This window comes from Hakea prostrata, chromosome 6 (assembly GCF_041222555.1).
Source record: "Hakea prostrata isolate BN-2017 chromosome 6, UWA_Hpros_2, whole genome shotgun sequence".
Taxonomy (NCBI): Eukaryota; Viridiplantae; Streptophyta; class Magnoliopsida; order Proteales; family Proteaceae; genus Hakea; species Hakea prostrata.
In genome coordinates, this window is record NC_142605.1 from 13,266,177 (window position 1) to 13,289,505 (window position 23,329).

At 36.0% G+C, this 23,329-nt stretch overlaps 1 protein-coding gene and 1 non-coding gene across 2 annotated transcripts; one reads left to right on the forward strand and one right to left on the reverse strand.

Annotated features, from left to right (window-relative positions):
* The first annotated feature begins 827 nt into the window (after nt 1-827).
* Nucleotides 828-899, forward strand: TRNAP-UGG (transfer RNA proline (anticodon UGG)). The gene has a single exon. It is a non-coding gene; the product is annotated as a tRNA-Pro (tRNA).
* Nucleotides 900-2,367: 1,468 nt separating this feature from the next.
* LOC149012277 (33 kDa ribonucleoprotein, chloroplastic-like) lies at nt 2,368-20,576 on the reverse strand. The gene is made up of 5 exons (XM_089159902.1): nt 20,161-20,576; nt 19,980-20,078; nt 19,070-19,360; nt 14,652-14,948; nt 2,368-2,891 (listed from the first exon to the last, which is right to left on the reverse strand). Exons 1-4 carry the CDS (start codon nt 20,503-20,505, stop codon nt 14,802-14,804), a joined length of 882 nt encoding a protein of 293 aa, XP_089016028.1. The 5' UTR covers nt 20,506-20,576; the 3' UTR covers nt 2,368-2,891; nt 14,652-14,801.
* Between the last annotated feature and the right edge of the window lie 2,753 nt (nt 20,577-23,329).

Sequence of the window (23,329 nt, forward strand, 5' to 3'; positions counted from 1 at the left end):
TCACTCTCAGTTTCTCTCGCTTCGGGAAAAACTAACAGTTTAAGGCCCATTATACTTACGAGGGCGTGTAAAGGAGAGAGATCCATATCCACTGCATAAGTGTCTAGTAGATAGTTTCGGTGAATCTGTATATACCTTATGTAACTTATATTTTGTCATTGTGAACATTTCTATTCCTAAAAATTTTAATCCTGAGGACAAGTTTCAGGGCCATAGTAAGGTTAAGGTTAGTTAGTATTGGGTATTTAACCTAGTGAAATCTTATCTATCCTATCCAAACCCTACCATTCTATTGGTCTTCTATAAATATTTAATAACAAATATAAAATTTCAGATAATTCAATTGTTTTATGGTTGAGGTTAGTGTCAAAATTATCCAAAAGTTTTATTTTTCATAAATCCTTAAATTCTTAGTTAAAAATAAAATAGAAAAGTTCTAACCTCACAAGGTTATTTTAGTTGACAAAGACCAACAAATTATACTATAAGGTCAAGAGTTTTAAATCTCCTTAGAGCTAAGGGTAAAACCCTACCGAATATATAATAGCATCCTCAAAGCCTCACCTTATCCATAAAACTACTTCCATAAGTATGTAGTCAAGTTGCATGCAAGTTAGCCTGAACAAACCACTGTTCCCCAACCCCTCAAAAAAGAAAAAAAATTAGAAGCAAAAGAATTTTATACATTTAAATTACAAATTAAGTTACTATTATTTTTATGGTTTCATCACCATATTCTGTGAAAAGCATGGGGAGAAAAAGCTATACCCCAACCATCGATTGGTAAAAAAAACCAAGACTTAAATAATCATGCCCAAACAACAACTGGGCATTTGGTCTAGTGGTATGATTCTCGCTTTGGGTGCGAGAGGTCCCGAGTTCGATTCTCGGAATGCCCCTTTTGAATGTGTTCAACCATTTTATCATTTTTCACAATTTCTATCCTCTTCTCCACATTGTGGAGGATCTTTTATTTCAAAAACAATAACAAATTCAGAGACACGTTAAAGCTAACAAACAAACACAACAACTTTCTTAGCAAAAAAAACAAAATATATATTTGTTAATTAACCTCATAGATTGAGAGTGAGACCAGATGCAATGGAACCTCATGTTGCTTGTGTAACATGTATATTGTTTAAAGCAAAGTTTGACAAAATCAACTTTTAAAGTACCCTAGAGATCTTTGCTTGGTTTACACAGTACCCATATAAACTGTGATAATGGACAGTCAAAAGAATCTTGAACAAGGATTGGTATTACTCATTTGAACTTTTTCATGCAAAGTGGTACTGTGAACCAACTGAGATAGAAAGTAACATTTAATCCACTTTAGAGTTTCTGGGTTTATGGTTGGTGGAGCCAGTCAGAGGAACCATCTCTTTCTCTAGCTAATATGCCGCCAACAATGACAAGATACCTAGAACTTCCAACAACTGCTTAAAGGTAATACATATGGGTTAAAGAGAAGAAACTCTAAAAGCTCACACATCTCATCAGTCCTAAAGCCATTACAAAAATCAATTCTTGCTTGGACCAAATCAAGGGGTTTTTCTGTTTCAGGAAAAAGGGAAATGGTCCTAAAGCTCACACCTCATCACAAGATTGAAAAACAACTTGGAACTGAACCCTTTAATGGACTTTGAACATTGACCTTCTTTGTCCCCTCAAAACTCTCAAACCTTCCTTGTAACATGGCAACATGGGACCTCACTTTTCATCTCTTCCCAATGCAAACAAGCCCCACTGGAGCAATTCAAGAAGAGGCAAATAGCCAAAATCTGTAAAAGACCCAACTGACAGACAATAAGAAATAAAAAATACAGTGACTGCCACATAATTTTATTTAAAGAATCATAATTGATGACCAAGTCCAGGTCATGAGCAAGCAATAATGGAGCAAAAAGAGACCAGATGGGTTTACCTTGGAACTAGAATTCTCTTTAGCTTATCCCTTCTAAGCGAGGAGGCTCTCAGATACTTGTTGCATGAGACAATAACAGACATAACTCGTACATTATAACAGTTGAGAATAATTAGTGTTGTCCCTTTCTATTATAGTTTAATTACTAATTGAACCTTGTTTTCTATGAAATTTTTATTATCCCTTTCACTTATTGCTTAGGTGGGTTATGTAATGTCAGTTTTTTTTAAATGAATGTAATACCATCCTTAGTTTCTTAATTCTAGTGAAGAGCAAGATAGACACTGCACATCCAACCTTTAACAGTTTTTAAACACGGTTAGAAGTGGGGGATAATAGTAATTTCATAAAGATCACGGTTCAATTAGTAATTAAGCTATAGTATAAGGATGCATTAGTAATCATCCCTAAATAATAACCAACATCAGGGTTATATTGGGGCTTAACAGCAAGAGAGCAAGACTAATTACACGTAAAGTCTAAGATTGGATTAATAATTCTAAAAAATATAAAAAATAAAGTAATAATTAAGCTACAGTACAAGGAACATCAGTAATTATACCTAATATTTATTTTAGATGGTACAATGTGGGGGTTTAAAAAGCACTTATGATGAGAAAAAGAAAAAGGTGGAAGCATATACACGCAACTAATCTTGAATAGCATCCACAAGATCACATAATAATAGTCCTGAAGCAGGTCGCCAACATTGGAAAATGTGAGATGAAAAGAAATAGCAAAGAAGAATCTAAGGCAAGTTGAGAACCCATTACAAATTAATTATTTGGAAGTTAAGAGGACCACGTTTTCTATTGGAAATTAAAATTTCCTGTAAGATTGAAGAACATTACAGAAAGAGAGGACGAAGTAGTTGTAGTAACCTGATATAAAATACCCAAGATTATGTAGCGATTTAAGTTCAGAAAGAGAAGCTCAATCTGATGGCCTATCCCCAGTTGTTCTCCACCTGCAAAAGACAAACACAAAAGAAGCCAAGAAAGCATGAAAGCTTTGATCACATAGTTAACCCACAGATAAGTAATTCATGGAAATATCAGGAACAAGACAAAATGTAAGGTGATAGAAATTTGATGAGATTCTTGAATTGTACCGATGAAACTAATTCCCAAACCAGGGCAAAAGACAATCAAAATGCCATTTTCTGTTTCAAAATTGCATGTTGACAACCCTCCCAAAACTCACATTACTATACTACCCCTTGTATGTCTAATCTAACCCTGTATTTCTATGTTTCCAATAATAACCCTCATCTGATGCATGAAACTACAGCCACTGTAACAGAACTTGTTCCACCAAAAAAAATACCAGGAAAAGAAAGTTGTATCAGAAGACACTCTGTTACTATGTTGCTGGAATGAAATTAGAGAGTTAAAGTGGCCAATATGTGATTGGAAGCACCCCACCAAAAGAAGACCATCTTAACTGAGAATCACTTGCAAATCTACAGTAGGAAGGAGATCATCTGGAGCAACAAAGGAGAATCTGAATTACATGGAGCAGATGCCACCAGATGAGAAGCTGAATTAGATGAGGATGAGGCCATTTTATTAGGCCATGTACAGAACTTTACAGCTATCAAGTGCTAAATCTAGCACTGTAGGCTTAGTAAAGAGAAGGCCATGACAGCTTGCTCCCTACACATCTTGGCATGCTATCACAATTAATCATAAAAATGCTAGTTGCAATTAATTAAAATAAGGAAACCTATAGGGCAATTATTAGTATTATTTACTCCTCAATCTGGAAACTAGCAATGAAAGTCAGTCACATAACAGACTGACAATTTTTAGTCCTAAATCATCATTTCTTGCAAAAATACAGAGTTCTATAAACTAAATATTGTCACAGAAGTCTAAGGGAGGTGAATGGTGGATGAAAGCAATTTACATTGAATCAACAGTTTTCAAATTATAAGATCACCAATATGTTTTTCCTTTAAAAGTGTCAGCGGCAATGGCCATCCATTTTTGCGACCCAGGGAAGCATATCTTCCCATCATTCCATCCACAGCACCACGTTTGGGCAATCCATAAATCTCATTGATGATGGAAGATGGCTAAGGAAAACATGGGATTATGTACTGCATGCGACTTCTGGGGCTAAAAGAATGTTTGCTTTTAATAATATAAACAACCGACGTAATGAAACATCGAACATCTAACATCTAACTAATGAACTAAACCCAAGTTAAGGCCATTTTTCAAAAGAATAATTAAGGGCCTTTTTGGTATTAATTCTCATTCTCATTTTTACCTAAATTTTCGTTTTTGTTTGTGTTTGGTATCTATCATCATACTTATTTTTATTTATAAGAATACAAAAAAGGTCCAGAATCCATAATAGACTTTTGGTCATTATGGATTATGGGCCATAAATTCATTCTCACCGTTTTGGCAGTAAGCCTTTAAATTCAAGTGATTCTAACGAAGGCAATTTGTAATATCACATGTGTTTTAGGAAAAGCAAAAAACAATACTCATTGCTCTCTCATCTCGCCCCCAAACCCTCCCAATTGTTCTCACCTACTGTGTTTGCTGCTCTCTTGCTAGGGCGTCTCCTTTGCCTGATCTGCTAGGTATGTTTCATGAAAGAGTGCAAAATCTCACTTTGGCCTCTATATCCTTTTGAATGTGCCGTTGTATATTGATCTACAATCCCCACGGCCTCCCTTTCACTAATTATGTTTCCATCCCTACATGAGTACATGTAGTTGGCCTAGATTGATCATTTCAACCATGTGCGACGGCAACAGATCAAAGTATGCTCTTAATCTCCATTTCTACGCCTTCTCTTGTTTGTTGTTAATAACTGAGTTTGCAGGTTGCAACGTATTATAGTTTCCTGCTTTGGTGGCACAGTAAGTGGTTCGAGTGTTAGCCATTTCCAAAGTCTGACCTATATTTGCAGAAAGCCAAGCCCTTTGCATCGAAGTTATACAGTAAGTGTATTTCCTCGCTTACAACTCCAACATTATGTGGTTGAATGAGAATAAGTTCGTAAGAATACTAATGGGAAATACATATCAACATTGCCATATCAGCCTTCATTAGTTTTGATGATAACAAACATGAATTACTAATGGCTATATCGAGTTGTGTATAATCTAGTTCAATGTGAGAGCAAGTGAACCAAATCCAACTCAACACCGGGTGTCCAAGCCGAAGTCAAGGCCAAGAACAAGCCAAGATGGACATAAAGACTAAAGTCTAAGTCAAAATGAGCATGAAGAATGGAGTATAAGAAGATTCAAGAACATCAACTCAAGCTCAAGCTCAAGCAAGAAGACTTAGCAAATTAGGACCTAGGGCATCTCGGTGCATATATAAATGTAATTGCACTCATTTGCATCAAAACCTTATACATCATGTCATTAAATTGACCTAGGACATGTTAGGAGAGTGTATGACGATACATGGTTAATTAAAAGAACCTAAATCCCCATAAAATTCCATCATGCGCTACTGGGCTGTAGTCGGAGCTCAATCTGGCCCTAGATTAACATTCATCTAGTCACAGAAGCTCAGAAGGATTTTCCATCTGACCAGAAGGCGCTCCATCTGATCAGAAGGCACTCCGTCTAAGCTAAAATTTGTTGTTTTCTATCCATTGGGGGTCACGCTAAGGCACTTGAAGGCCATCCATATAAGCCCAATTCACCCCATTTGAGAGTAAGAACCTTACCAATTGATCATCTATTCCCCAAATACTCTCAAGCTCTTAAATGACAAGGAATAAATTGTGTTTTGCCACTCACCCTTGCTCCACCCTTAAAGAACATACCAAGGCATTTAACCAAGCTCATTAAAGCAAAGCTTGAGGTGATTAAAGGCTTTTATTGGAAGGTCATTGGTGGTGCATATCATTTATATTTAGGAATACAACTAGCATTGTATCACACTCACACAAGGGGTAAAGTGTCACACCCCTTGTTAGGTAATATTCTTTCATCTATTGTATTTGGTTGTTTTCAATTTTAAGTCAAGGTAGACTAGAATTGGTCTAGGGTGCTCTTGCTCGTAAACAAAGATTGTTGAGGGTGCTATTGCCTACGAACAAAGATCATAAAAGGCTTCTCTTGCCCCCACACAAAGATTGTAAGGTTGATTCTCTACCCACCATATTGAAAGAAAATAATTAATGGAGATCTCTCTTGAGGCCAAGAGAGGAGTAGACGTAGACTTGAATAGTCGAACTACTATAAAACCCTAGTGTTATGGATTGTGTGTTTGAAAATTTACTAAAGTTTAATTTACTTTACTCAATTATGTTTAAATTTGCATACTTAATCTTGTATTTGCAATTAAATCGAAAAATTGGGTAAATCCACTAGTTGCAACATATTCACTTCCCCCCCCCCCCTTTAGGTTGCATTAATAATTGGTATCGGAGCGAGAGCTCAATTTGAGATTGAACTCAATATCTAAAAGAGTAAAAGATCATGGCCATTCCTTTTAACCAAGTCCTCTTAAGAACCGAAGGACTTAACTCATCTAGACCTCCATACTTTGATGGGGAAGGATTTGCCTATTGGAAAAATAGGTTTAAAGATTTCATTTGTGCACATAATTTTTATGTTTGGGACATCATCACATGTGGACCAAATAAAATTCTTAAGGTAGATAAGTTGACAATACCCAAACCTAAGGCTGAATGGACTGCAACCGACAAAGCCAAAATCCAATTAAACCACAAAGCAAAAATGTTTTTGCAATGTATTTTAAGTGAAAGATTCTATAATAGATGTGGGATTTGCAAGAATGCTAAGAAATTTTTTCAAAAGTTGGTTGTCACATATGAAGGGACCGACCATATTAAACAGATGAACTTAGATATTTATATGCTTCAATATGAAGACTTTAAAATGTTAGATGATAAGAATGTTGCTTCTTTATTTAATAGATTCACTAACATTGTTAATAAGGTGCATAGCCTTAGAAAGGACTTTACAAATTAGGATATAGCAAGAAGAATCCTAAGAGCTCTTCCACCTTTATGGAAACCCAAAAGGACAACAATTCAAGAAGTGGAAAATTTATCATATATCACCCTTGATGAGTTTATGGGGTCTTTGCTTGCTCACGAGGCTGAGCTTGAAGAGGACAACAAAGTCAAAGCGAGCATGCAAACGGATCGAAAAGTGAGAATGAAGGGGAGGACTCGGACATTTGATAATGAAATAAATTCAATCACCAAAGAGTTCAAAAGACTCCTCAAAAAGAAAAGAGGCAAGCACCCTCACAAACGAGAATCCTCTAAGGAGCACAAAGGTAAAAATCTTTCTAACGAAAGAACTTATGCTTCTAATAAAAATGTCACTTATTGTAAATGTAGGAAACCAGGTCACATCAAATCTGAGTGCCCGAATAAAGAAAAGAAGAGAGTCTATATGGCCGAAACATCCTACATCAGTAGTGATGATGATGAAGAAAATGAGGAGTCCAATGAAGATAGAATCAACTTGGCTCTTATGGCAAAATCAGAGGAAGAACAAAAGGATCTTAAGGTAAACTTCTCCCATAGTCTTAATTCCATTAATGATAATGATAGAAGCATAAATGAAATAAATGACATTGATAAGGACAACTTAATTGGTGCATTTGAAGTCTAATTTAAAATAATTAAGGATCCTAAAACAGATTATTAATGGAGAGCATGTTGTTGTCAGTTCTTTATGCATTAATTTAAGGGGAGCATACGTTAAGCGGCAGAGTTACTTGAGGGGGAGCATATCCTCTGTATTGTTTGTTGATGACAAAAAAGGGAGAGAGTGTGTGAATCAGAATTAGGTAAAACATTGGGTTATTCATCGAAAACATGTGATAACATGCATATAAATGATGAATTCTTGTTATTAATGACTATTTATATTTTTCATCATTCATATGTTTGTTGTTGAAGTATACGCACTTTGGGCTATTTTATTGTTCACGGTACTGTTCACATGAACAGTAAAATCTGTTTTTTACTGTTCACGGTACTTTTCACGTGGACAATATAATGCTAATGAAGATGCTCTACTTTCTATTTCTAATGTAGGAGTCTTGCTACATAAGTTTCGGGAGTTTCTAAAAAGCATTGTTTCTATTTTAGTGGTAGTTTCTATTTTCAGAACTTTCTATTTTAGGAGCTAGAAAGTTACTAAAGCTGTAATTTTTTATTTTTTATTTTTTTTTCTAGAGGACAATTACTTATCTCTCAAGTTGTGTTAGATTCATTAAAAGTTGTAAATAGAATGGCTCTATGATTCTAGACTCTTTAAGCTAGAATCACAGGCCTCTTCTGTTGGTTTTTCATCTCTCTTCTCTTCTTCTTCTTCTCTCTTTTTTTTGTTCAAGTTCAGCTGTTGTTTTGATTATTTAATGCTTGTTTTCTAACATTTGTCATCATAAAAAACGGAAAGATTATTGGAAAATGTCATGTCAGTATTGCCACGTCAACCTCCATTAGTTTTGATGATAATAAACATGAATTAATAATGGCTAAATTGAGTTATATATATCTAGTTCAATATAAGAACAAGTGGACCAAATCCAACTCAACGCTGGATGCCCAAGCCCAAGTCAAAACCAAGACTAAGCTAAGTCTAAGTCAAAACAAACATGAAGAATTGAGTACAAAAATATTCAAGAACATTAACTCAAGCTCAAGCAAGAAGACTTATCAAATTAGGACCTAGGACACCTTCGTGCATATATAACTGTAATTGCACTCATTTGCATCAAAACCTTGTGCATCATGTCATTAGATAGACCTAGGATATGTTAGGAGAGTGTATGAGGATACATAGTTAATAGAAGAACCTAAATCCCCTTAAAATCTGATCTTGTGCCCACTAGGCTACAGACGGACAATCATCTGGTCACAGAAGCTCAAAAGCATTTTCCATCTGAGCAGACGAAGATCCGTTCTGACCAATAGGCACTCCGTTTGATCAGAAGGTGATCTATTTGGGCTAAAATTTGTCTGTTTTCTATCCGTTAAGGGTTAAGCTAAGGAACTTGAAGGCCATCTATATAAGACCAATCCACCCCATTTGAGAGCAAAAACCTTGCCAATTAATCATCTACTCTCCAAATACTCTCAAGCTCTCAAATTACCAAAAATCAATTATGTTTTGCCTCTCACCCTTACTCCACCTTTGAAGAACATACTAAGGCGTTTAAGTAAGCTCATTAGACCAAGCTTGAGGTGATTAAAGGCATTTGGAAGATTATTGGTGGTGCATATCATTTCTATTTGGGCATACAAACTCTCATTGCATCACACTCACACAAGAGGTAAAGTATCACACCCCTTGTTAGGTAATATTCTTCCATCTATTGTATGTGGTTGTTTTCAAATTTAAGTATAGGTAGACTAGAATTGGTCAAGGTGCTCTTGCCAGTGAACAAAGATTGTTGAGAGTGCTCTTGCCTATGAATAAAGATTGTTGAAGGTGCTCTTGCCCATGGACAAAATTGTTGAGGGTGGTCTTGCCTATAAACAAAGATTGTTGAAGGTGCTACTTGGTCGTGAATAAAGATTCTATAAGGGTTCTCTTGCCCCATAACAAAGATTGCAAAGGTGTGATTCTCTACTCACCATATTGAAATAGAATCATTAGTGGAAATCTTTTTTAAGGTCAAGAGAGGAGTGGACGTAGACTTACATAGTTGAACCACTGTAAAATCCTAGTGTTGTGGACTGTGTGTTTACAAATTTTTAAAGTTTAATTTGTTTTACTCAATTATATTTAAATTTGCATACTTAATCTTGTATTTTCAATTAAACCAAAAAATTGGGCAAATCCACTAGTTACAACCTATTCAGCCCCCTCTAGGTTGCATTAACAAATACGAAGTGGCTAATCAAAACTTATTGCGAAAGACAACAAAAGTGTATTTTGTTTGCTTCTGCATTCTCATTAGCTAATGGTTCTCACTACTACTTGATTTACAGAGATCACTAATACAAATTGGATGAAAAAATAAAAGAGATTTTTGAAATAGATAAGCAAGTTGTTTATCTCACATATGGATGCAGAGATATTGTGTATGGTTAGTTTTATATGCAAGGGCTTGCCTTCACAGTTTGAAGAATGACAATCCAAGCGTTTGGCTGACCATAATTAATTATCTATTGACCTTCTCTTGATGGGTTGAAGATGCTCCATTACCCAACCAGATCCCGTCTTCCCTCCTATTGATTCATACTTAGGAGTTTATTTGGTTCATGACCGTTCACAATTTTCCCTATGGTGCCACTAAATCTTGAACATTCAAGATTCAACCTATCCATGATCATTCAATATCCTTTTCACTGACTCGTGTAATTGATTTGAGATGGTTAATCTGATAATGGGTGTACTACTAAACATAGTTTTCAAGGTGTCTCCTTGGTGTTGCCTTAGCTTCTAGCCGCTTCTCTTTCTCTTCTTTCACTCCTTGTTTCTCTCTCCTCTTTTTTTTTTTTTTTTTTTTTTTTTTGGGGGGGGGGGGGGTTGTACTCTTTGTTTCTCTCTAAGTTCATGTTTTATGTCTATTGCTTGATTTGATCACATGATTTAATGAATGAGGAATCTCATTTTAATTTGTGTTTGAGGATTTGCACATCCCTTCCCTACCGCCTTTTCTTTAGATTTTATTCACAGATTTATCCATGCCATTTCTTGACTTTTATTGTTAATATAAATATGAAACCTTATGATTTTCCCCTCTTTGTGCACAATCTTGCTGGTACTTTGTTTTCAAGAATCTGGAACAGTAAAAAAAACTAACTAGGAGACGTAAGACTCCATCCTTTTAAGTTGTGATCATTTTAGTGTTCTATAGTTGCTTTGGTCCAAGTTTTTGGGAGGGTTTATCTGATATGTTTTGTTTTAATTCTCTTCAATTTCTACTAAATTTCATGTAAATTATGTCCTATTATTCAGTGTCTTCTACTTGTTTTTTGTTTTGGGTTTTATGTAGTTTTGCTTCATTTTAGTTGTGTTTCACTTACCATTTGATGGATGTTTCAAATTTCAATATGTTGTAATTATATATAGCAAGCTACAATAGTTTAGAAACCATTGAAGTTAGAGCATAGAACAAGATTTCCTCAAAACTTGCAAAATATCCACTGAAATTTTCCATTTTGGGAACCTCGAAACGAAAAACTAGGAGACCGAAAAAAATCCCAAATTTCGATCAAAACCATCAAAATTTGGTCGAAAATTGTCGAAATCTTGAAAATTGTCAAAATGTGGTTCAACCCAGCTAGACCAGTTGGTTCATGAGAAAAAAAAATTCCCAAATTTCGTGGGAAACATGGGAAATTTCGTGGAAATTTCGTAGAAACCTGGGAAATTTCATGGAAACTTAGGAGATTTCGTGGAAACCTGGGACTTTTTCCTGCAAGTTTCGTAGCTTTCCCATATTTTCAATTTGTTTTGTTTCTTTCATGTTTCCCCAAATACCCCCTCCATCAAGACTTCCCTAAAAAAATTGCATATTCCCTTGATGACCAGACTTATAAAGTTATAGTTGTCGATTACTGATGAGCACATTTATGTGTGAAATCTTAGGGCATAAAGCATGCATTTTATACACTTAGAGTGGAGTTACCTTGGGTTTTATGTTGTTTTTGCAGATTTTAGGACTTTTCAAGATTTAAGCAAATATTTGGAGTTTTGGGCTTGAATCATGCTATTTTACACGTCAAGAAGACCATTCAAATTCTCAAATGCAAAAATGGGCCTGATCTGGAGCATGATGGGCTAGAGATGTGTGATTATGGGCCAACTCCGAAATATTGAAGAGACAAAGAAGGCAAATTTGATCTACGGCTGCGATTTTAAATCAAATCTACAGAGATATTATTGAGAGAATCCAAATGGAAAAGAGTCCTTGCATACCTCAATATCTTATCTCCTATCTTGGATTTAATTAAAGAAAGAAAAAGAGGAAAAAGAATTATATTCAGAAAGAAAAAGAGGAAAAATCCCGTTTTTGAATGCCTCTGTCCAGTTTCGATCAAACCCTTCATCGAACGGTCATCCGATGTCCGATCGTGCTGATTTTTGGAGGAGAGCTTCACGACTACCTAAACTTCAAATCCAACGGTGGAATTATGCATCTGATTTCTCTAAGTTGGCGCGATTACTACGTCAAAACCCTAATTGGCTGAGTCAGATAGAAACCCTGAGTTTTATTCAAATTCAGTCGTGCTTCATATCTCATGTAAACTCTATAAAAGGAGAGCATACTCAATCAAAGAAAACATGTTCTAGAGCTTAGTAGAAGCATTCTTTCTTCTCTCTTCAGTTTATTTAGGTTTTCTCTAGTTTTTTTTGCTTGCATTAGTGAGATTTAAATTTCTAGATTCAATGTTTAGGTTTAATCTTTTTATGTAATGCAATTCAAGTTCAAGCTTTAAGTTCAAGTTTCAATTTTTTTAGATTTGTTTTTCTCTGGGTCTAGCAATTGCAGATTTAGATCATTCTAGATCTAGATCTGGTTGTTAGGGTTGGTTGAGATTCGAATCGTTTGTTCAATTCGCAAGTAAGTAACCTTCTTTATTAATCTTCTCTCCTCCCTCCATTCTCGCTTCTATCTACCCCTCCATATTCTTAATTTAGGATTTACTTTCAGCATTATTTATTGTTCTCCCTTCCCCTGGATCCTTGATCAGAGATGCCTACAGTCGTGCCTCTCTTTGGTTAAGGCTTCCTTTTCCTTTTATTGCTTTGTTATTTACTTTCTGCCTATTCATTCATTATCTCGGACCACATAACAGGAGCAAGCCTACAGTCGTGCCTCTGCTTCTGGTGACGGGTGGTATTGCATCTGCATTTTAGCTATGAACTAAATTTTACTGACTGCTTTAACATACTAACTGGTTTTTTTTTTTTTTTCCTTTTTATTTTTATTGTTCGCATTTTTTTTCCTGTCTTTTATTTATGCATTGATTGTGTTTAATTTATTTTTCGTTTCAATTCGATTACATTAGACGTATAGATTAGGATCATTTAGTTTAGTTAATTAGTTAACAAAAATTGAATCATTCCACTCTCGCATTACTATTAAGAAGTTGAATTATAAGTGGCATATCTCCTTGAGATCGACCCGTTAGCTACACGATACCGTGCGCTTGCGGTTACTTTTAAAATTTACAAACAATTACCTTGACAACCATAGGCATAAAACGTCATGGGATATCTATGTTCATTGATTGGAGGAGAGGAAGTTACAGACATAATACTACTCAGCTCACAGGATGGATCCACCTAGGCACTCCTCTTAGCACTGAGTTGTACGTTCCTTTTATTGTTAGTTACTTTGTATTTGATGTTTTGAAGTTAGAAATTATATATTGAATGTTATCTACTTAAGTAGATAAGTTTATAGTGTACTTCTCGAACAACTCTACATTGATGTCATGTACATTAAATTACATATTTACATTGACTTTTTTAGCAAAATACAGTCAATGTGTTCTTTATACCCTAATTAGCTTAAATGCAGAGTCTCACCCTAAAATACTCCCTAAAACCAGTTGAAATTTTATGTCAAAACTAGCACAAAAAAGTCCTAAGTTTCTTCGAAATTTTCCAGTTTCCAACCTAGGTTTCCCATTTTCACCCAGTCTAAACTTGAGTTTCCCTCGAATTTTTTTCTATGAGTTAAGAGTACATGAAACTTATATGTATTGGCTGAAAATCATATGTAATGAACATCATCAACCGGCATATGTAGATTTCGTGCTTTCTATAAAGGGCATGACTTCATTAGTCTGGGAGAATTACTTGACTAAACCAATGTAAGTACTTGAGTGCCAACTGGCTTGCTCTCTCTTTTAATCGGTTTCTATTCTTCTACGTTTGATAATTGATTCTCTCTTTTGGTTTCTCTCTCTCCAGAATGGTTTTTTTTAATTAACTTTCCCTATTTGCAGCACATTTCATTTTTCAGTTATGAATTGTAATTAGAAATACGATTGAACGTGTTGTTCATTGAAGAAGAAATATTCCCTCTTTTGTGATTATGTTTTTATGTTTGAAAACCACTTGCTTTGCAATCTCTTACCGAAATTTAATCTTCAATTCAATATTCTTTATTGCAGGGGGAGGAAGGTTGCCAACTGACTTCAGTAAATGACATAGTTGGTGTGCAGTCCACCACATGTTCACAATAATTGAAGACGAAGCTGCCCTAAGCTCCTAACCTGAGAAAGTTTCATGTTTCCCCAATACAAGCTTTATATTTCACTTTGTTTCTTCAATGTAACAAGACTTTTAGATGCAGTTGATGACTTCTGCAGTAGCTTTTTTGTTTGTACAATTTTCTGTTCTTCATTTCTCCTTTTATTGTATAGATAGATAATTAGTTATTTCTTGTTTAACGAGTGATGTTAATGAACAAAAATGTTTGAATTTTTCTTATAATTAGTTAATTATTAACATTTTAATTATTAGGGCCTTTTCTGTATTCATTTTTACTATCATTTTCTAACAAGTTTTCATTTTAACATACCAAAAATATTTTTGATTCCATAATTTATTCCAGACAAAAGTTACCAAACAATTTTTCAGTTTTGACCAAAAATGGATTCTTGCATTCATTTCTTTTAAATATGCAAAATAAAGAATGATAATTGATACCAAAAAGACCCTAAATGTAATACTAGCCTAGTTCAAAGATACTAACTCATACATATCTTTATGAGAAATCAAACTGGTCGAACTTACCAAAGTAATTTTTAATCTGCAGTACTCTCTGAAGTGCACACAATACAAAAAACACCCTCAGTTCTCTGCAGTTGGAAAACAGCTCTCTGTCACTTCCACCTCTCTTAATGAATAAAAGCCACAGGCAAGAAAAGAACTGCATCTTTCCATCTATGGGTTTTCCAGTTGCCCTTTGCTGGCATTGTCTATCCCTTCTGGTTGCGCTTCCTTCACATCACTTGTCTCTTCCATCTCCCCACCGGATGCATCAGCATTCTTTTGACTAAATTTCAAACGGACTGGCCGGCCCATCAATTCCTGCATCATTAATAAGGCTCACAAAATCAGGGCAATAGTATATTGTTGTGATGTAATATTGGATTGGTAAAAAAAAGTCTCTGGTCAGGGCCCTAAGCACATGCCAAAAGATCAGGACATATCCATGGAATTTCCTGTATATGAAATGAATAAACAGTCTATTTTTATTTTACTCTGATCAGTATCATGCACTTGTAATTGAGTTCATCCAATCATTTTCCAAACACAGGTTGCAGAGATCCCCTAAACACAGAGCAATCATGGACAGAGGAGCACCAAACCAGCCTCATGTTCGTCATTCATTGCCATTACACACCCTAACATGCATTGCACTTTTAAATGTAGCACTAGAAATTTAATAACTACTGAAATAATGAGGAAAGCGAAGAGTAATGTCACTGCTGCCACATACACGCACTGAGGGGGGCATTAGTGTGAATCTAAAAGGAAACTCCATTAACATTTAGAACTCTCGCATAGTCACCTAAGCTGGCACTTAATTCCCAGCCTGCATGGAAATGCAGATACATCTAATTTTGTATTAAAAGAAGGCAAAGATTTGTGTTAGTAGCTAAGCGCTGGGCCTTGGCACAAGCGTTGGTGGATCACAGTTGTAGCCTGAGGTCAAAGCATCGAAACAGCTTCTAAAAAAAAATTTGTTGTTGTAAGGCTGCATTGGAAAATTGCCCCCTGGACTCTGCTTGTGTGAAACCCTTCAACACGAGGTTCGCCCAGCTATTAAGCCATCTGGAAACAACATCCTTGGCATTTTGAGTGGAAGCAACAAGCTATCAGTAGCCTGTATATTGCAGAAACTCGTGCAAATACTTACTGAGCCACCTCCAACAAAGATCTTGGCATTTTTAATGTGAAACGATTTAAGAACTTGAGACCAGAACTGCTGAAGAAGAGAATTAAGAGAAAGCGAAATGATTAGATGGAAAGGGGGACTGACTTACTTTAATTATATTCAACTGAATATATAACAATACACTCCTATTGGTTATTTGTATCGACTGCATAATGGTTAAAGAACTTCAACACCAGAACCGCCAAAGAAGTGAGAGGAATGAAAGAGAAGAGACAGATGGAAGGGGGGACACACTAGAGAGCATGAGTGAATAATAGCAGTTCCAACCCCAGTAATACCCCCTCCCCACCCCCAAAAAAAAACCTCCACAAGAAAAAGAGGGGGTGAAAATCTCATGATCACGTAAATGGTGTTCGTTTGCCCATACATCATGCTGGTTCTTCTACAGTACTCTCTCCTTCTCATGCTTCTTTTAAATTCTCTAATGTGATTCACATCCCCACCATTAAAAAGGATTTACTCTTTGTTCATCATTTAAAATTAAAAATAAATAAATAAATACTTGTTTCTTTGAGTTTTTGCCCATATCATTTTATTGTGTTTGATCAAGCAACGAAAATGCCACTCCTTCAACGGCCTCTTAAAGATGGACTTTATAAGCTCTCTGGTTTGCATTCTATCAAATTCTGCAATTCCCTAAGAGGTTCAAATAGGAGAACATGCCTCTACTGTTTACTCAGATTGCTAATTTGGGCCATTCCTCATCATCATCTTGTTCGTCAAATAATTTTCTCATTCATTACCCTGTTGTTCTACCATCGGCACCACTTGTATGCATGGTCTTGATCTTAGGGTCCATCTTGCCAACTCAAAAAAGAGAGTTGGCTCAAGATCTTGGCGAGATCTCACTGAGTTGGTGAAATTTTATTCCCAACTCTAGGGGTTCATTTGAGGTTGTAACTTGCTATCTAGCATATTTTAGTCCTTCTAAACACATTGGTGACCTCAGATTTACGAAAAGGAAAAGCATAAATACGAGTTGCCATTCAGACCCTAACTGGGAAATGACTATGCTGAAGTGAAACCTTAAATGGCCTATTGTACATCTCGTATACTCATATATTAATGCTCATAGTTCAAAATTCAAACAAGTCTAATACACTACACATGTTCATCGTTCAAATTACAAAGTTCAAATGATAGTCCAATCATAAAAGTTACAACTTGAGAGTCGAGACTTGAGACCCTATGTGCTAAGTGCATTGCCTCGTTCCTCATACTACCTCATCCTAATTGGGGGGGGGGGAAGAGATATCAGTCAAGATCTCTAGAGTTTCCCTACCATGCTTGTATGTCTTGTTTTCTTCATAAATCACAAAAGGTGTGACTTTTGTTATCACTAGGACTGCCAGTGACAGCCCTTTGGATCAATTATTTAGTGATGTATGGGGGCTAGCTACGACTCCCTCCACTTCTGGTTATAAATATTTATTAATCTTCAGTGATGATTTTTCTAAACATCCTTTGTTTTATTTCTCCAATAATCATTCTGAGCTTTCTTCCATAATTATTCAACTTGAACTTGGGTTGAACACAAATTTTCCACTACTATAAAGGCTTTTCAATCCAATTGAGGGAAAGGAATGCTGCAAGTTGAATATCTAAATCAATGTGGAATTGTTCATTATGTTGCTCGGCACCAGACTCATGAACAAAATAGCAGCACTGAAAGAAAGATACGTCATATTGTTGACAGTGATTCAAACCTTCCTGCTCATGCATCTCTGCCAATAAAGTTTTGGAATTTACTTTTGAAAACACCGTCCTCTTGATCAATCCTTCACCAATTTTGGTTCTCACTAATCTTTCTCCATATGAGTCCACTCTTACAACTGACCTGCCCATAAATTTCTCAACACCACATAAATCTTCCATTGAGTAATACCATGCCTTGGCCAATACACTGCAGAGATCATCTGGTTTAGTTCTCTTCTTTGTGGAGCTTGGAGTGCAGAACTCATCGCCCATAATATTGGTGTGATAATTTAGGTGCCAGTAACCTTATAGTAAATCCCTTATTTCAAGCCCATAGCAAACATACAGAGGTAGATTTCCATTTCCTTTGAAATCTTGTTACCCAAGGTCTACCTGAAGTCATATTCAAATCCACCAAGGACCAACTGGCAGATATTCTCACTAAGCCCTAATCCACTGCTCAATTTCAGCGGTTATGAGACAAGCTGAAGATTTATGCATGCCCATCTACAACTTGAATGAGGTTGTCAAAAGAAATTTAAGGTTGAACATTTGAATCTTAAATATTTAAGTTTAATTATTTGTTTCACATTCTTACATTCTAGCTAGGAAATTTGTTTCAGTTTGAAAGGTGGATCTCCATCCAATTGTAACAACTGGATGTACATGGCCTTTTGATAATTGAACTCCTTCCAAAAAGGAAATAATACAGGGAAGATAACTCCAAAAGGAAAATCTCTTATCTCTTATCTTAACAAGCCCAAATATCTTATCTTTTATCTTAACAAGCTCTATTGAAGTTTTCCACCTGGAAAATAGATCTATAAAGATTCACGGAAATGGAGAATCAAGGCTAACGGTCAGAGTACCATAGGTGCGCTGGACATACATGTGGGTCATGCCAATGGTTGAGAGGCTATTTGATTGTACAAGTGTCTGAAATCAGACAAGTGGTTAATCCAGATCCTGACCTCGCTATGCAATGCTAAAAATGACCACATCAGTTGACACAACATGGGAAAAGAATAGTGAGCTCATAGGAATAATTGCTACCACAGGCATGTAGAACCATTTTCCCACTGAATCACAATCGCAGCATTTGTAGATCTATCATACTCATGTACAATGAGTTAGTAATAAACTTCATTGACTGCAATCAACCTACGCTATGAACCCAAGTTCTCCAGACAAATTCAGCCAAAGAGAAAACCACAAACATTCTAAATTGCCAAGGAATGTGGAATATGAGTGATGGAAAGACACTCAAATGTGAAACATTGTATTTATGAAGTTCATAAAAGAACATGACATTGATAAACTACCCTGAGGTGAAATCTAGGTAAAGAGAAACATGTCCAAGTGAATAACAAATAGGCTATCAATTCCTGAGAAGGTAATTGAATACTTCCGACTGAATGACGTAAAAAGAAGCCAAAAAAGAAATAAAACATATAGAAATCTCCAGTGAAATGCAGAACCAAGTTTGCACATATATTCAAGAGCTAATAACTGAACCAAAAGGCAGATGAAAATAGGAAAAGTGAAGTTTTATTACCATTCCATCCAAAGCAGAAATAGCGGACTCTGCTTCCTCCCTTGTTGCAAATGAGACAAACCCATAACCAGCAGATCTACCTGCCGGGCTATCAAAGACCACCCTTGCTGAAACTGGATTGAATCTTGCAGAGAAGAATTCTCTTAGATGGCTGGACCTTGCTTTCCATGCGAGGTTGGAGACATAAAGTTTATGGGGTGTCTCTCTGACAGGAGCACTTGCAATAGGAGGAGGGGAAGGTTTCTTCAAACTCTTAGCAAATTCCACACGAATAATTCTTCCTGACAATTCCTGCACCAAAAAATTCCTTATCAATAGAACCCAATTCTAGGATTGGACAACATGTAGTAAGTAAATACAAAATTAATTTAGCCTTGGCTAGAGCTTCATTACAACCCAAGTACAACCAGATGACTGCCAAACCAGGAGAGACGGGGAGGATTGCATTCTTTTCTAACCTAATATTCCCCAAATCCACACTTTAAGTAAATGGAATTCTAGCGATTAAATGACTTCTAGCAAAGACTCTTTCCACAGTTTCCCCACCCCTTAAAAGAAGAAATGCAAATGAGAAAAAAGGAAATTAATAGAAAACGTAAACAAAATACATAGCACAAACAATGAAACCTTGATATTTTTTTCAGGGGGAAAAACATATTAGAAATGTTTTAACTATCACTAGCATTCCCTTAACTTCCTGGATTACTCAAATGCCAATTGAGTAAATGCTATCAGAGAAAAATAATTACAATTAGAAGTACTCATAGCAATGAGATATTATCCTAAACATTTACTAAAAAAGGAAAATTATCTTAACTAGTGGGCAAAGGTAAATTCAGCCATTTAACTCATACCCAATATCAGACAGCGCACCAATTTAAAGCGACCGCTAAATCCCCATAGAACTTACAGAGGCATCAAACTTATCAATGACAGCACGAGCCTCTTCCTCAGCAGCCATGGTTACGAAGGCGAATCCCTTGTTTTTCCCATCCTTTTGCTTAATAATCTAAAATCCAATAAAAACGAATAAAGATAATGATATCTAACATGTATGCTCAATCAAACCAAAGAAATAATAGAAGAAGTACCTCAATATCTATAACAGAGCCGCATTCACCGATGATATTTTTAATTTCTTCGGCAGATAAACTATAAGGAAGGTTAGCGAAGTACAGCTTTTTCCTTTGCTCCTCTTGGGTTTGCTCTGGCTTTTCTTCTACTGTAATTCCTTCTTGCAGTGCAGAGTATAGTTCGAAGCAGGATTTTGTATTCGAAAGAAGAGGAAGAGAAGCATAGGGACAATTGATAGAAGAAGCATAGGCAGAAAAGCCACAATGGAGCTTAATGGACGTAGAAGGTCTCAGTGGCAAGAGAAACTTGAAAGAAGACGATGAGATGGAGAAGGTCGAGGCTACTGCATTGAGTCCTGCCATGGTGAAGCAAACAAGCAATAACGAAGGGTACTCGAGGAGTTCTCGCTCCACTTTGAAGCTAACTGGGAGTATGTGAGCTAAATCGCTCTGGGCGTTGGTGAAAAGACGAACGATGCCCCTGATAAGGAGTTCCAACTTCCACCAGCTAAGTTTTTTTTTTTTTTTTTTTTTTTGGATAAGAAGAAGAAAAAGCTATATTACTTAAAAGCAGAGGTCAATATCTTGAAAGCCTACATAGGTACCTATTAATGCTAGATTAGTGAACCATTTTTGAAGCTCAGGGGATGAAAATACATCAAACTTGATCGCTAGTGCTATGTTAGCTAAATATAATAACTTATCTATTACAGACAGAGGCCAAAAGGTTGTACTGGGTTTAGTTAGGATTTGTGCTAGTATCCACTGATTACTCCAGACTTGTCTTACTTGAATTCCAAAATCCTACGCAGCTTTGATTCATTTCTGCAGTCCCACAAGTGTTCCTTCAAGTGTATCATCATTGTTAATCTTGCCAAAATTGATGGAAATTATATGTTCATCGACTGCAACCCCCGTGCTCCAACCCACCACATTCATCCGTTGGTTAAGAACCCGTGCACACATTAATACAACATTAGAAATATTTGATATATAATTACATACATTTTCTGCAACCCATATAGATTGTATCATATTATTAGTTGAATTAACAAGAGAATGGTCATGGTTTTCATCACATCTTGTTTGGTTTTGTGAAGTTCTAACCCACTTATTAATACTATACAGGAGTCCTGTTGGGTCAAGCATTTTATGTGGGAATACCATTGAATTCCTAGCCTACTATATAAAATAACAAGTGATTATGAAATTAGAGAAAAACCACATCGCCGTTGGCCTATCAAATTGACGCTGAGTATTCTGACACATACTCAATACCGAAGTATTGCTCCAAAACTCAGTTCTCAATCCTAATGGCCCTGCTACATGGATTCTCTTAGACCAATCACATGAAATTAGAATATGCCAACTAGTTTCATTTTTGTGTCCACACAAAACACACTCAGGTTGGATATGGTTCTAGTGAGCTATCTTAGCTCTAACGGATAATCCATCATGTAAAGCCCGCTAGAAATTTAGGATGGATTGGTATTTTCCACATAAACTTCCACCAAGCAGCTTCCTGACTAGTCAGTTGTGGTGATCTGGCATCACCTATTGCTCAAAAAACAAATTTCACCGTGAAATCCCCATTTTGGGATAATCTAGATATCCATATATCATCCCGCTCAGACAACACAACATGTTGATGTATATTGGGGATGGGGCTACTAAAGATTGAGGACACTTCCCTTTCAATGATTTGTGGATCATTGTATGCTTCTGCCACCGTGATTTGCCTTTGCCTCATTGTTAGGTTTTGGAAATTTGAAAACATCGTATATTGGTGTGGTAACCAAGAATCGAACCAGAATGAAGTCTGTCTTCCGTTACCAACCTGCCTATACACAAAGTTTTTGAGTTGTGGAAGTATGCTTGAGATATTGTTCCGTTACCACCTGCAAGTTATTTGATGGGTAAATAGTTATCTCAAGTCTCAACTTGGGAAAAATGCAAATAGGCAAAATGGAAACTAGAGGTCCGTTTCACATATAGACCTTTAGAACCATGGTTTGATGGACATATGAAATTTGGTGAACGCTTTCTTTTTCTTTTCCTTCTATTTTTTTTTTAGTGCATTGAAATTTAAGTTATGACACCTTTTAACTTGGTTATGTAAACCCTTTCTAGGCTTCTTCTTCTTCTTCATTTTTTTTCTTCTTTCTAAGAGGGTGGAGTGTTTCAAGTCATGCATACATTTGAGGCCTACATGCATTAAGGTCAATCGGTATTTGCAATGGCATCATACGTGTGGAGTTTTCACCTGGTTTGGATATTACACTTCTTGGAGAACTTTCAATTGTTGATATTGGGTTGGAAATGCGGTCTATGCACATTTTGACATCATTGGGATAAGATTCCTCCAAAAAAATAAGAATAATAATAGGCCATCAAGATGTGAAAGGATAAGATAATAAGGGTTCCTGCACAACTTGAAAATAGGTATCCAACAAACAAAATAGAAGAGAAGATATGACAAAATTACTTGTTGGTTTGGCACCAACAAGTAATCAAAATATTGGAAAGTAAATACACTGTACAAGTGGGGGAGTTTACACAACAATGTACACCTTATACCATGACACTAGTATCATGGCTAAGGTTCTTGTGCCATGTGGCTCTATTTTTACTACTTTGAGTGCTCCCAATTTTGATTTCATCCTTTCCCTTCTTACCTTCTAGACAATGTACACCTTGTATCATGGGTAAGTAGTGGTGCAGTTTTATCCACAACAAAGTTTGTTGCAAGCAAGGTGTTTATGGGTAGTGTTGCAAGTAAAGGCTTCAAAGTGGCAGGAAGAAGTTCATTGGTTCGACCTTCTAAGGGGCAAGTGAAACTAAATGCCAATGGGCGCTCCATGGGGAACCCAAGAAATGCTAGCTCACATGGTATATTTAGAGGTAAAAATGCACAAAATATTATATGCGTTAGTGTAGCTCATCAATGCTTAGACTTGTATTCTTTTGGGCCCAAAACTAGTGTACCTCTAAAGGCCTTTTTGGTACCACTTTCTCATTCTCTATTTTGCCTATTTAAAAGAAATGAATACAAGAATTTATTATATTTTGGTCAAAAATGAAAAATAATTTGGTAACCTTTAGCTAGAATAAACTAGAATAAATTATAGAATGAAAAATAACTTTGGTATATCATAATGAAAAATTTTATAAATATGACAATGAAATT

Bases quoted from the DNA above. Each gene is read 5' to 3' on its own strand.
- LOC149012277 (XM_089159902.1), bottom strand. From the start codon at position 20,505: ATGGCAGGACTCAATGCAGTAGCCTCGACCTTCTCCATCTCATCGTCT. The intron at 19,361-19,979 runs GTAAGTTCTATG...TTTTTGGTGCAG, and splicing joins TTGATAAGTTTGATGCCTCT to GAATTGTCAGGAAGAATTAT. The intron at 14,949-19,069 runs GTAATAAAACTT...TTAATGATGCAG, and splicing joins TTTCTGCTTTGGATGGAATG to GAATTGATGGGCCGGCCAGT.